This window comes from Oncorhynchus clarkii, chromosome 23, assembly GCF_045791955.1.
Source record: "Oncorhynchus clarkii lewisi isolate Uvic-CL-2024 chromosome 23, UVic_Ocla_1.0, whole genome shotgun sequence".
NCBI lineage: Eukaryota > Metazoa > Chordata > Actinopteri > Salmoniformes > Salmonidae > Oncorhynchus > Oncorhynchus clarkii.
In genome coordinates this window covers 1,256,883-1,271,508 of record NC_092169.1, presented here as the reverse complement: position 1 = coordinate 1,271,508, position 14,626 = coordinate 1,256,883, and the positions used below count along the sequence as shown (strand labels likewise).

General features: G+C 41.5%; 1 protein-coding gene across 1 annotated transcript in view; it reads right to left on the bottom strand.

The window, feature by feature from the left end:
- The window catches only part of LOC139382041 (protein O-GlcNAcase-like), a 34,738-nt gene that overhangs the window by 10,435 nt on the left and 9,677 nt on the right, over nucleotides 1-14,626 (bottom strand). The window contains exons 6-13 of the mRNA XM_071125990.1: nucleotides 14,520-14,618; nucleotides 14,081-14,365; nucleotides 13,189-13,347; nucleotides 11,580-11,767; nucleotides 11,084-11,338; nucleotides 10,377-10,580; nucleotides 7,097-7,271; nucleotides 871-956 (exon numbers count right to left, since the gene is read on the bottom strand). Coding sequence (XP_070982091.1) covers nucleotides 871-956; nucleotides 7,097-7,271; nucleotides 10,377-10,580; nucleotides 11,084-11,338; nucleotides 11,580-11,767; nucleotides 13,189-13,347; nucleotides 14,081-14,365; nucleotides 14,520-14,618 — 1,451 coding nt within the window. The remainder of the gene's footprint in view (nucleotides 1-870; nucleotides 957-7,096; nucleotides 7,272-10,376; nucleotides 10,581-11,083; nucleotides 11,339-11,579; nucleotides 11,768-13,188; nucleotides 13,348-14,080; nucleotides 14,366-14,519; nucleotides 14,619-14,626) is intronic.

Sequence of the window (14,626 nt, the reverse complement as noted above, 5' to 3'; positions counted from 1 at the left end):
TATTTTGATTTTGTTAACCTTTTTTGGTTACTACACGATTCCATATGTGTTACTTCATTCTGCTGATGTCTTCACTATTACTCTACAATGTCGAAAATAGAAGAAAAAACTGGAATGAGTGGGTGTCCAAACTTTTGACTGGTACTGTATATTAAACATTAGATACAGCTAAAGACTAACCACCAAGTCTTTTGAAGATCATCTACTACAGAGTTGGGAAGAAAACTGTTTCCAACAGTCTAGGAGGATCGTCCAACAGTATATTCTAGTCTAGGAGAATCGTGTTTGCTCACAGAGTTTTTTGTGCGGGCGGACTCGCTTGCGTTCTCGCTGGCGCTGTGATGCATACGCTTCCGTGTGCAAAGGGGGGATTTTTGCACTGAGCGTTTCCTGCAAAGAAATGAGATGTCATGGAAATCCAACACTAGCCATGCCACACGTTCAGGGGAGAGGAGGCAGAACGCGTGCGCCAAGGAAAAGCAGCATCTCCTTTGGGCAGTCAGCTGAAAGAAATTCGAATTTGAGACACTTTGGAGATTAGAAAACCAGTGTGACTGCTTTAGCTTTTTACGATGTCAGTTCACCCTTTCCATTTTTAGACTGATCAGACCATACCAGATGCTGGTTGGACCAATACCTTTACAAATTCACAGGCACTCTGTCCAAGACATGGACTTATTTATATTAGGATTCTGAGGCATACACCCTTTAAAGAGACTTAAACCTAGTAATAAGCCCACCTTAGACAGACCAAACCCTTTCACGTCTGCTGTGCGCAACAACCACTTTCTCTTCAACACAAAACTCTTATTTTCTTTACTAGCATTACATCACATTTATGATCTGTGAAGTCAGTGCATTGGTATATACCTGGAACTCTCCTGCTAGACCGCCCCTAAAGGCCCAAGGCTCTTGGTCTCCACTAAGGAACTGTGCAGTGGCCTGACTACGGCACCCTGTTAGGAGCACACAGCGGCGGATGGACACAGCATTACCATGGGACCCAGAAATAGAGCGGAACTTGCAGATAGGTGGTGGGGGGGGGGGGGGGGGGTTCAAGGAGGGTCAGGTTATCATTATTTTTCAATAACTCTAAAGAAAATAAAAAGCTTTTTTAAATAATAAAATGTGTATGAAATGGGTTTGGCTGGACTTGGGGCTCGAGCAACTAAAGCTTACTTTTGTGTGTCTCACTGGGAAGAATCATTGAGGTTATAAAGCCTGACTCAAACAGTCGGATTCTGGTTCACTTGCAGTGAGAACTTCCAAGTCATCCATACTCTAACTAGCTTAACTGACCTTAGATCAGTGTTTAGGAGGAACTCGTCCTACTGTGTAAGCTTCAGCTGCCGTCGCCCCACTGATCCCAGCACCTCATCTGAAGTCACATTCTCATCTAACCTGCCTCAGCACATGACCAGGGAGAAGGACTCAAACCAGGAAGAGCGAGAGGCTTTGAATTTTAAAAAACTCAACATAGAGAGGACAGTTCCATGCAGACACATAACTAAAAGGGGTGCAGTTTCAGTGCACCTCAAGTGCTCGCTTGACTGGGGAGTACCTACTGTGGTGTTGGCACTCTGCTCCGTTCTTACAAGAGCAGCCTTGAAAATGGTATTGTCAGTCACACCTTTCAAATATATGAGTGATTGCCATCATTGGTTTTTGTGCCTGTGAAGCACTTTGTTACAAAAAAAAAGTGCTATATAGAGTGAGATCAGATTGATAGACGATGCCACATCTGGTGAGGTCTCCTGTCATGTGTAGACACAGATGCAGCACGAGAACATTACAATAGAGTGAACGCTCCTGCTATAACATACAGTAACAACCTCACCCTGACTAGAACACTTCCTCTGACGAGGCTGGCTCCACTCATCACACAGATGCACCCACAGAGAGGAACTCACAGCTAGCTTTTAGCTGCTTGGGAGTGAATCACTGGAGACACAGATCTCAATCTTAATAAAATTGTTATTTCACAGTTTTGTTCTGCTTGCCTCAGCGTGTCATGTTGCAATGTAAGTTGCCAGTCGCTTTGTGAAGGAACGACTAGTCACCTTCAAAGCATATTAAAGACTGAAAAATGTGGTGTATACTGTAGTTAGCACCCCAAAACTAGAGGATGGTAGAGAGACTAACAATCTGAAAGCCTGGTGTGAACCCCAGTGTGTAGGTGCACCCAGTGCCTGTCCAAGCCACATCTATGAAAAGGCCTACTGGTAAAAACATACGTTAGAGAGAAACAAATGCTGTCAGAGAAAAAAAGAATAAAAACCGTTAACGCTTATCGCTCGCTACTACAGATCGCTTGCGCAAAATGTGACTGTGACTTCATCCGGAGGGCAGCTTTCCTTCCATCACCCAAATCAAATCTCTTAATCTGATATGAAAATCAATCAAAACAAAAAACATTTACAAAGGTGACAAGGCCAGCAGTGAGCATACGTCGGCCATTGCGATCCAATAGCAGTAGAAACTGGTACTGAGGATTTGTCCATCTGCACACGGTGAAAGGAGAGAACAGTAGAAGAAAGTCGTTAGCAAATGTGTCCAAACACCAGCGAGGAGAAGGTAAGACTGACTGCCGGTTGCACAACTACAGACCAGTAAGGGGATGAATACAATACAAGAATACAGCTCTTTGATATGGCCTTGAGGGCGGTTTAGTAATAAAAGAGAAGGTGTTGTCTACAAAACAATAGATTGACCTGATGAGGGAAAGCCTTTACGTTGCTTAATGTTCTGTTTAGCTAGCCCACAGCCAGTGCTGTTTAGAAAGACAGACCTCCACTAAATTATTCACAAAGACCTACAAAATGGTTCTCTACAGTCTAAAATGTTATACTGGTTTATAATGCCATTATAGCTATGATATAGCAGTGGTTCTGCCAGTGTGGGTTTGCTGCCTGCTGTTTACTGTATAGGTTAGAGTCTTCTGCTCTGGACAGAAACCTGTGAATGAAACATGGTTACTGTGTAACCTACAGGCCATGCTAGTGCTTCAGGGTTGATCAAAACAGCTTTCTATGGCTGCAAACGACCTCTCGCAGAAAAGTTGTTCTAACTGTATAATGGTGCATTTGGGATCTGGTTGACTCATTATCAAGACATGTTACATGTAGCTGAGGTGCGTGTAAGACGGAGTGTTTTTAAGTCCAAAGAGAATTGGCTCCGATACAGCTAGAATAAACTATTCAGGAGAGGCCAGGCACTTAGAGCCAGCAATAGCACTGGTACACAGAGCATGTGTTGAGAATAGGCTCTGCATTGACCTTGCAGACCTCTGCAGTTACTGCATTAGTGAGGGCATTTTATGAAACTAAGTTTCAATACGGTAACACATTGCCTCAGAGCATTCATTGTTATCTTTGTTCTTGCACCAGAATGGCCTTCCACAGTCAGTCACCTTGCTCTCCAAGCTCGTTGGCACGCTAAGGGGTGGGAGTGAACGCAGAAGCCTGTTACTTGACACACAGCAAGCAGCAGTACCCCATATCTGGACCTATCACCACTGATACGGACACTTCACTTAGTTGTGGTGGACCAATTTATTTCGGTGTGGCTAGCAGTGCAAGCGGCATTCAGTCAGTCGAAAAGTAAAATGAACAAATCAAAAAGTGCAATAAAAACAGAATCAAAACAACGATTGACAAGCAACGTAGCAGATGTCTGTCTGGCACTGGTGGATATATAAACTAAGCCTAAGTTATCCTAATACGAGCCCGTAAAAGCTGGCAACAAGAGTGCTCTAGACTCACCTTGAACACAGGTGAAAGCCAAGAGAAGTGAAATATTGCGTTGCCAAGTCAAATATGCTTTATCCATCTGTTAAGCAGACTGGGCAGTGGGCACTATAGTTACAGTACCTGTGCAGATGATTAATATGTGCATGACTAAACTACCTAAGACTGGACGGCAGATGAAAAACCATACAGCTGCACTATCAATTTTTAGCATGGAGAAAGTGTAATATGGTCAAACATATCTGTAATGCTCATAAACATGCTTACCTCAATGGTATTCACCTTTGTGTATATTTTCAGCTCATCTAAAACTAGCCATGAGAATAGCTGCATTTTCACTGGATTAACACCATGAAGCTTAAAGACGTGACATTTATTTGTTCATGCCTACAGTATAGTCGTTTCATGTCCTACACTTACTAACTGTTCTGCTGCTCTGAGGAGTCGGAGTCATGCTGAATCGTTCCAGGTGTCCATACCATACGTACCTAGTTGGTCTGTGTGTATGAGTAGGGACGTCAAACATTCAGGCTGCTGCACGGAAACTATGGAGACTCTAGTCTAGAGTATTTTTAAACTCTCTAAATGGTTCAATAAGTGAGAAACAGATGTCATTGTTGTACTAGTTCGTGAGTGGGCAACATATACAATCATCTTAAATTGACATGTTGAATGACTTAGTATTTTACATCAAATTATTGTATTTTGCGCTAATTTCCCTAACGTGGACAGTTTGTGTTACTACCTTACACAAAGCTTGCATTGTCACCCTATAACATTACGTGGAATTACACATCCTTTTTTACCTCAGATTGGTGATGTTAGTATAAAAGTTTATAGTCATCACAATGACATAAGATTGACTGCTTAAAGCATATCAATATCATAGGTTTTGTACCGTTGATTTTGTAACATGCTGGGATGCACAGGACTTGGAACGCAGAGTTAATGAAATGGCACGGAACAGTCGGGGCGGTCTCTCTATCAAAGTCGCTGGCCACACACCAATACATGGATTTGACATTCAGACTATCACATAAATAGCAGCCAACCATTGTCACTGTTGATGTCCTATGCCACGTCGTGATTATTTTACATTAACTAACAGAAAATGAAGTCTGTCCCCTTTTCCATGATGGTAGCCTCCCGAAATCAACATCCAATACATAGATATACAGTGCCTTGCGAAAGTATTCGGCCCCCTTGAACTTTGCGACCTTTTGCCACATTTCAGGCTTCAAACATAAAGATATAAAACTGTATTTTTTTGTGAAGAATCAACAACAAGTGGGACACAATCATGAAGTGGAACGACATTTATTGGATATTTCAAACTTTTTTAACAAATCAAAAACTGAAAAATTGGGCGTGCAAAATTATTCAGCCCCTTTACTTTCAGTGCAGCAAACTCTCTCCAGAAGTTCAGTGAGGATCTCTGAATGATCCAATGTTGACCTAAATGACTAATGATGATAAATACAATCCACCTGTGTGTAATCAAGTCTCCGTATAAATGCACCTGCACTGTGATAGTCTCAGAGGTCCGTTAAAAGCGCAGAGTGCATCATGAAGAACAAGGAACACACCAGGCAGGTCCGAGATACTGTTGTGAAGAAGTTTAAAGCCGGATTTGGATACAAAAATATTTCCCAAGCTTTAAACATCCCAAGGAGCACTGTGCAAGCAATAATATTGAAATGGAAGGATCATCACCCTGACCACACCATCCCCACTGTCAAACATGGTGGTGGCAGCATCATGGTTTGGGCCTGCTTTTCTTCAGCAGGGACAGGGAAGATGGTTAAAATTGATGGGAAGATGGATGGAGCCAAATACAGGACCATTCTGGAAGAAAACCTGATGGAGTCTGCAAAAAACCTGAGACTGGGACAGAGATTTGTCTTCCAACAAGACAATGATCCAAAACATAAAGCAAAATCTACAATGGAATGGTTCAAAAATAAACATATCCAGGTGTTAGAATGGCCAAGTCAAAGTCCAGACCTGAATCCAATCGAGAATCTGTGGAAAGAACTGAAAACTGCTGTTCACAAATGCTCTCCATCCAACCTCACTGAGCTCGAGCTGTTTTGCAAGGAGGAATGGGAAAAAATGTCAGTCTCTCGATGTGCAAAACTGATAGAGACATACCCCAAGCGACTTACAGCTGTAATCGCAGCAAAAGGTGGCGCTACAAAGTATTAACTTAAGGGGGCTGAATAATTTTGCACGCCCAATTTTTCAGTTTTTGATTTGTTAAAAAAGTTTGAAATATCCAATAAATGTCGTTCCACTTCATGATTGTGTCCCACTTGTTGTTGATTCTTCACAAAAAAATACAGTTTTATATATTTATGTTTGAAGCCTGAAATGTGGCAAAAGGTCGCAAAGTTCAAGGGGGCCGAATACTTTCGCAAGGCACTGTAAGCCTTCTACAAGTTCTCATCTAACCAACCATGTATAGGTTATTCCAAGTTTCAGTGTGGCCGTTGAAGAGTGTTAGTTTGAACAGCGCTACAGCCCAAACATTTTCCCCCTGCTTTATTGATCTTAGCGTGATATCGATGGAAGTGAATTACAAAAAAAGTGTTGAGTACACTGACCGCGTTGGCGACCCACTTGAATCAAAATGCAACACTTCAAAATGATGTCTTCCACAAATTGTCCTATAACCAGTGATGTACACATTATTCCCAGATTCAGTGTGTGTTTTTTGAGCTGTGTTAGTTCTCCCCCCCGTCACGCAATCAATTTCAACGTGACATCAATATGAATGGTTGACAAATAAGTGTTGTGTTTCTCTTTCTGTTTCGGTGACCCACAAATCAAAATGCATCACTCCAAAATGTAACTGACTGTCTTTTACAGGTTGTTGTCTAACCAGTGATGTAAAAATTTTTTTTTTAAAAATCCGTTTTTTTGTTGTGTTAGTTTCAAAAGCATGTACAACATGATTTCCTCGCTATTTCAGTGATTTATTGACACTTGTCAAGACAACTGTATTTTTGGTGATTGATTACTATTGTTGTTGTACATGCATGTGTAGATTGAAAACAGAAACATAAAATGTTCTAAGTGTCATAAACTGTTTCTGCATATTAGTTATTGATTTGGACACATTAAAATGGTTTTGACATTGGGCTATTTATGAAAATGTATTGTCAACCGGAGGCAGCGTCAGCATTAATTTCCAATGGCATTGTACTTTAAATCGGGTAAAAACTGCTGAATGATTCCAAAAATGTGCCGCGATTGATTTATTTTGATGATATATCAGAAATCACCAAAACGGGTTTGCCCTGCCTAATATGAGTGTGGATGTGTGAGCGTGTGTGTGTGTCCGTGCGTACCTAGCCACTGGACAAAGGACTTGACCATGGAGGTGATGCTCTTGATGTCCCAGATGTAGGGGTAGAGGTCGTAGAGGATGGTGCGGTTGGCTGAATTAGAGAGCCTGGTGAACATCTGGATGACCGAGCAACACATCTCCTCAAACTTCTCAGCCCGGCACTTCCACTCCGCAACCTGGGGGCAGACAACAGGGTGGTGTTCTTTAGGGCACCCTATCTCTTTAAAACAGAATCTTAAATACACACCCCCAGAAATCACAATTAGTCAATATTCAGATTGAATCTTTCCAAAACACAGCATCAATTCTATGTATAATTTTAAATGAAGCTTCCTTTACTGATACAATATTTTCCATGCTTTCCCCCTTCGTATATACCATAGATATTCAACCAAAACAATCTTGCTGAGGGAAATGTAGTATCACAAACAATATTCCTAATCTGTTTCAGATAACAGATTACAAATCTTCTTAGCGGTGTTTGCTACATTACCCCCCAAAAAATCCATATTGGAAGTTGACTGGGCTGATGTATACAGATTCTGATAAAATTGGGAAACATGCTGAGAGATTTCTTTTGGATTTTCATTTGGAGTATTTGATCATTCATTTACATCAGAAGTCATTCCGCCTGCCCTTTTTTCTAAATTAAAGAAATATTTTGTATTTCTCGCTTCCATCCATTTTTGTCTGGATCTTACAAATGCTCCCCGGACCTTTTCCTCGTAGATACAGTCTAACTGCATTTGCAGTGATGATAACTCCAGTAATTCCCGATTAGTTAGATCAGTTTTTTTTGTACAATCCATTATTCCCTTTATGATGTTATATTATGTCTCTCTTTTGTCACAAGAAATGTCTTTCCCCATCGTTTCTCTTTGCTTATTTGAGCTGTTCTTGCCATAATATGGACTTTTACCAAATAGGGCCGTCTTCTGTATAAACCCCCCCCCTCCCCTCCCTACCTTGTCACAACACAACTGATTGACTCAAACGCATTAAGGAAAGAAATTCCACAAATGAACTATTAACAAGGCACACCTGTTAATTGAAATGCATTCCAGGTGACTACCTCATGAAGCTGGTTGAGAGAATGCCAAGAGTGTGCAACGCTGTCATCAAGGCAATGGGTGGCTACTTTGAAGAATCCCAAATATATTTTGATTTGTTTAACACTTTTTTGGTTACTACATGATTCCATGTGTTGTTAAGTTGTAAAGAAAAAGCCTTGAATGTGTAGGTGTGTCCAAACTCTGTTTTTGTTGCAACTGCAGCCTAAAATGAACAAGTTTGTGAGAAACCTCTAAAATTGTTCCTCAGCTAGAAATTTTACGACCTCTCATGCCGCCATCTTGAGCGACCCCTCATCCACAGCCTTAGTTAGAAATAAATGTATCGACACGGCAAAACGGTCATCTCAGTGAGGAGATTTTACATTGTGTGTGCCACAGCATGGATACAGTTTCAGTGTTTTAGACCCACCCCCAATGGCTGCATAAAGGTACTACACAACTACCATTTTGTACCGCAGTGGGGATCACCACCACACCTGAATATTTCATACAGTGCCTTGCGAAAGTATTCGGCCCCCTTGAACTTTGCGACCTTTTGCCACATTTCAGGCTTCAAACAAAGATTTAAAACTGTATTTTTTTTGTGAAGAATCAACAACAAGTGGGACACAATCATGAAGTGGAACGACATTTATTGGATGTTTCAAACTTTTTTAACAAATCAAAAACTGAAAAATTGGGCGTGCAAAATGATTCAGCCCCCTTAAGTTAATACTTTGTAGCGCCACCTTTTGCTGCGATTACAGCTGTAAGTCGCTTGGGGTATGTCTCTATCAGTTTTGCACATCGAGAGACTGACATTTTTTCCCATTCCTCCTTGCAAAACAGCTCGAGCTCAGTGAGGTTGGATGGAGAGCATTTGTGAACAGCAGTTTTCAGTTCTTTCCACAGATTCTCGATTGGATTCAGGTCTGGACTTTGACTTGGCCATTCTAACACCTGGATATGTTTATTTTTGAACCATTCCATTGTAGATTTTGCTTTATGTTTTGGATCATTGTCTTGTTGGAAGACAAATCTCCGTCCCAGTCTCAGGTCTTTTGCAGACTCCATCAGGTTTTCTTCCAGAATGGTCCTGTATTTGGCTCCATCCATCTTCCCATCAATTTTAACCATCTTCCCTGTCCCTGATGAAGAAAAGCAGGCCCAAACCATGATGCTGCCACCACCATGTTTGACAGTGGGGATGGTGTGTTCAGCTGTGTTGCTTTTACGCCAAACATAACGTTTTGCATTGTTGCCAAAAAGTTCAATTTTGGTTTCATCTGACCAGAGCACCTTCTTCCACATGTTTGGTGTGTCTCCCAGGTGGCTTGTGGCAAACTTTAAACAACACTTTTTATGGATATCTTTAAGAAATGGCTTTCTTCTTGCCACTCTTCCATAAAGGCCAGATTTGTGCAATATACGAATGATTGTTGTCCTATGGACAGAGTCTCCCACCTCAGCTGTAGATCTCTGCAGTTCATCCAGAGTGATCATGGGCCTCTTGGCTGCATCTCTGATCAGTCTTCTCCTTGTATGAGCTGAAAGTTTAGAGGGACGGCCAGGTCTTGGTAGATTTGCAGTGGTCTGATACTCCTTCCATTTCAATATTATCACTTGCACAGTGCTCCTTGGGATGTTTAAAGCTTGGGAAATCTTTTTGTATCCAAATCCGGCTTTAAACTTCTTCACAACGGTATCTCGGACCTGCCTGGTGTGTTCCTTGTTCTTCATGATGCTCTCTGCGCTTTTAACGGACCTCTGAGACTATCACAGTGCAGGTGCATTTATACGGAGACTTGATTACACACAGGTGGATTGTATTTATCATCATTCGTCATTTAGGTCAACATTGGATCATTCAGAGATCCTCACTGAACTTCTGGAGAGAGTTTGCTGCACTGAAAGTAAAGGGGCTGAATCATTTTGCACGCCCAAATTTTCAGTTTTTGATTTGTTAAAAAAGTTTGAAACATCCAATAAATGTCGTTCCACTTCATGATTGTGTCCCACTTGTTGTTGATTCTTCACAAAAAAAATACAGTTTTAAATCTTTATGTTTGAAGCCTGAAATGTGGCAAAAGGTCGCAAAGTTCAAGGGGGCCGAATACTTTCGCAAGGCACTGTAGCTCTGAATATCAGAAAAAAAATCTAATGACTAACAAGGCTAATTTAGGGATAATTTCCCTCCTCCCTACCCATCCCTCCATCCCCTACACCTACCTTCTCTGGTTCCTTGCCCTCGCAGTTGACGCTGACGGTGCTGCTATTGGCCCGTAGCCAGTTGAACTCCTTGAGCATGTGCAGGGCTTTGGGTCCGTATTCATAGGGCAGGTAGAAGAGCTCAGCTAGCAGGGTCAGGTCCTCCAGAGAGAGAGGCTCTGCCGTATACAATGCCTTCTCATTGGGACCAGGTACAAAGACATCCTGAAAGACAAATACAAGTAATTGTTTAAACATAAGTCACTTAATTGCAAATCACTTTGGAAAATCTGAGTCACAGACACACACACACACACGTACGTCACACACACCAGAACTGGGTTCAAACACTATTTAAGATATATTCCCGACACAAAGACATTTGAAAGTAAGTATTTCTATATTTCTTGTTTGAAAATACAAGTAGTTGAATATTGGAATGCATTTGGAAATACACTTGTCTGTGTATTTGAGTATTTAAAAATACAATATTTAAATACTCCCATGCATTTGAACCCAGGTCTGGTATTTGAAATAATGTATTTGAAAATAGTTTCAAATACTAAGCCTATTTGTAGGAATTGTTTTGAAAATACTTTCAAATACTTTCAATAGAAGTAGTTGATTAGGGCCGTATTATTTGAAAATACACAGAACATAAGTATTTAAATAACAAATAATAAAACATGTATTTGAACCCAGTTCCAACACACACACAAACGACTTACCTGTTTGAGCTGTTCGTCTGTCTGCATGGGGGCCATGTCAATGTCCTCCTCTGGAGACTTGGACTCAGGAACCAGGACTTCCCTGTCTGTGTCCATGGGCTTCAGATCCTCTGCCATCTTGTCTATAAGGACCAGGCTGCTCTTGGTCTCATTTGCAGCCTCCGCTACAGGGTCTGACTCTGGGTCTGTCTCATCTGGTTTCTCCACAACCATCTCCATGGGCTCTTCATCAGACTCCTTCTTCTCAACATCCACCTGAACAAAATTAGTTATTGCCTCACCATCTTGGTGAGCCCATGTAGAATTGTGTGTTATTCTTGATCAGTTGTAATGAAATATTTTGTTTTGTTGTACTGTATGTAGACTGTGAGACTTGGCACAACAGAGACAAACCAGGGAAACCAACTTAAAAAAATTGGATGTGCACTGCCCTATTATTATTATTATGTTCTACCCTATCTAATATAAAAATGATCTAAGTTAAATCAGTAACTACCTCCTCCACCTCTTGTTGTTGCAGTCTCTTGGCCATGGGGTGGTTGTTGGGGTCAGGGGCGCCTGTGGGGGTCATGATGGGCTGTTGGAACACTGTAGTGACTGTAGTAGCAGAGCAGAGGGAGGAGGCACCTAGTGATGACACGTCAATAGCTGAACTCTTAGCTCCGCTGTGGGGTACCTGGCGACCTGGAGAGGAGACAAGAACAGAGACATTGTCAACATGCTATACAAGAGGCTTTAATAACAAATATCAACATACTAGACAAAAATAGAATGGCTAGCTTTAATGCATGAGTGAAATAAGTGTTTAAAATCCAGTGCTGAATTTTTCGAGAGACATTTACCATTGTTTCAAATGATACAGTATGAAGTAAGGAAACACACACACACGTTATTTAAGTGACAATGCCAGAGAAGCAGGTGATCGGAGGATATATTGGCACGGGTGTTTAGGCCCAAGACGAAGTCGAGGGCTGGAAAATCGTTCCAATATATAATCCAAACACTGGCTTCAAGGGCATTGTCACTTTTATACAACGGGTTACCAAAATATTCTAATAATGATTGACATTTTTTCATTAAAAACATTATTTTGATGCATTTATTCATACTATTTCATCCTTCCACAAGATATAGTCCCAACACAAGTCTAGGGTTGCTACCCAAGCCAGCTGGTCGTTCGTTCTATTGGCTCTGTTGACAGAAATGCGACCCAGTCGTTCAGTCTTTTTGTTCTATATCTATGGACGCGACCCAATTCTTCGTTCTAAAATGTTCCATTGCCAGTTCTTATCCCTTCCTTGCTAGCTAGCCAACTACAAAGCAACAATCTATCCGCAATATTAAAGCTGATCCATCCCCTAATAAAAATGTATATATAAAAAAAGCAAGCCAACTACAGCTAACTTACAGTCATGTCAAACAGTGCAGACAGAATTTACAGTAGCTGCATTTGCATAAGCTGTTTTCTAGTGAAATTTATTTGGATACATCCTGAAGAATAAGATAATGAGGCACGATTTCACCTGGCATAGAAAATGGACTCTCACATCAGGACACTGTTACTCAGAGGAGCTAGTAAACAACACAGCTAACACAATATCTTCAAACTGAAGCAGGAAAGACTGCAAACTAGCAGTCTAGTTTGCATATATCCATAAAAAAATATGCCAGCTGATTCATGATTTCGACTGGCTGAGAAAAGCTGCCTTCCTCTGTCTAGTCCCGACCCCGACACGTTCATTACTATGGGACAGTTGGAGATCGAATTTGAATATTGAAACAATGTTGCAAATGTCAGAGACAGACAGCAAGGTTTATACAAATCTCCGCTGTTGAAAATAAAATGTTAGTCTAAAAGAAACGTGAGATAATGTCAAGATGCTTTTATAGGAGATAAAGTTTATAAAGTGCCTGACTGGGCTAATGAGACAGTAGATTGAGCAGTCAGGGGGAACAGAGTAAATATGCATTTTAACGTCATAGATTTAGCCGGTGGTAACTTTTGGAACAGACACCGGCTGGAATGTGCTTTTAACCAATCAGCATTCAGGATTAGACCCACCAGTTGTATAAATGAGAGATGATAGGTAGGTGACGGTTCTTACTGTTGTACTGGTGAGGCACTACAAACTCCCCCAGCCACTCTGTGAGGGCCAGTTTCAGGGCCAGCTGAGGGCTGTACAACATGTCTGTCTCTAACTCCTCATCACTGCCCTCATTCTCCAGCTTGATCTGGATAGACACGGTACTGTCCTCTCCATCCGCTGAGAGGAGGGAGGAGGATGGAGGAAGGAGAGAGAGGGGGGAAGGGAGAGAGAGAAGGAGGAAGAGAGGAAGGGAGATAAATAAGATTAAGATTACTTTATTGGTACATTTCACACAAAATCCAACCGAAATTTGACTTCTGCTTTTAACCCGAAAGACACATTCAGGTTTTGGAGAGGTGCGGGGGGCTGCCACACTGATAACCAAACAGATCACCATTACCAGGTGTAATGTACAGGCCTGTTTGAATACTGTGAAAATGCCTCCTTCCCTTCCAATATTGGAGTAATCAATAACGTGATTGGATTTAATTGAAAGCCATGTAATCTGAATAGACACAACGCTGTCCTCTTTCGAGGATAGATATAATATTTTGTGTCATTCTTAAAAACCAAACAGACACGAGACTTTGGCAGCCACTTCGTGTACCTTGTGTGACGGTGAGTGACCCTACTCTATAAATACCAAAACATTCACTCAATTGTCGTCATTAATTGGCAATAACACTCTCAGATTCAGGACAACCAAAGCTGTACATCCCTGCTTTAAGAAATGTGTATTTTTAGCTCAATCGGGCACAGAACATCATTTCCCTGATGAATAAATCTAATAAAGTAAGTGAATAAATAAATAAATGAAGTCCACCCCGGTCAGACGTACCCATGACGATGATATTATATGTAATTTCATAGTACCCGAATCCGAATGTGCCAGAAATCAAGTCAGACTTACTCATGGCGACATCCTTGCGCACTCCGTTCATGTTGGACTTGTACCAGGTGGCCAGGGTGTGGATGGCCACGAAGTTGGACTCGAACTCACAGTTGGGGTTGGTGAGAACCCCCTTGAGGCGGGGGATGAGCTCTGTGGAGCGCCCCTTGTACGGCCCCAGGAACAGACGCTTCTGGTCGTAGTCGTTGGCATGGATATTGTCCCAGATTACCGGAGCTCTCTTCAGGATCTTAGAGACCTCCTCTATGGACTCCACTGTAATGTCTTTGGATACCACCTTAGGACCTAGAAAAATTATGTCCCATGTAGGAGTCATGCAAGTTCTAATGTATATTAAAAAATATGTTACACGGTCCGTTACTGTGTTTTTATCTTAGGTTAATTCCATCTAATGAGTGCCAAAACATGTTGGATATGAACTAGTTTGGATCTACTGTACCTGTCCACAGCACTTCAATACCAGGCAGCAGCTTCTCTCCCACTGTGTGCAGGTAGGGAGACTGGGCCACATTGGGGTAACAGAACGTTCCACAGTACTCTGGTTTT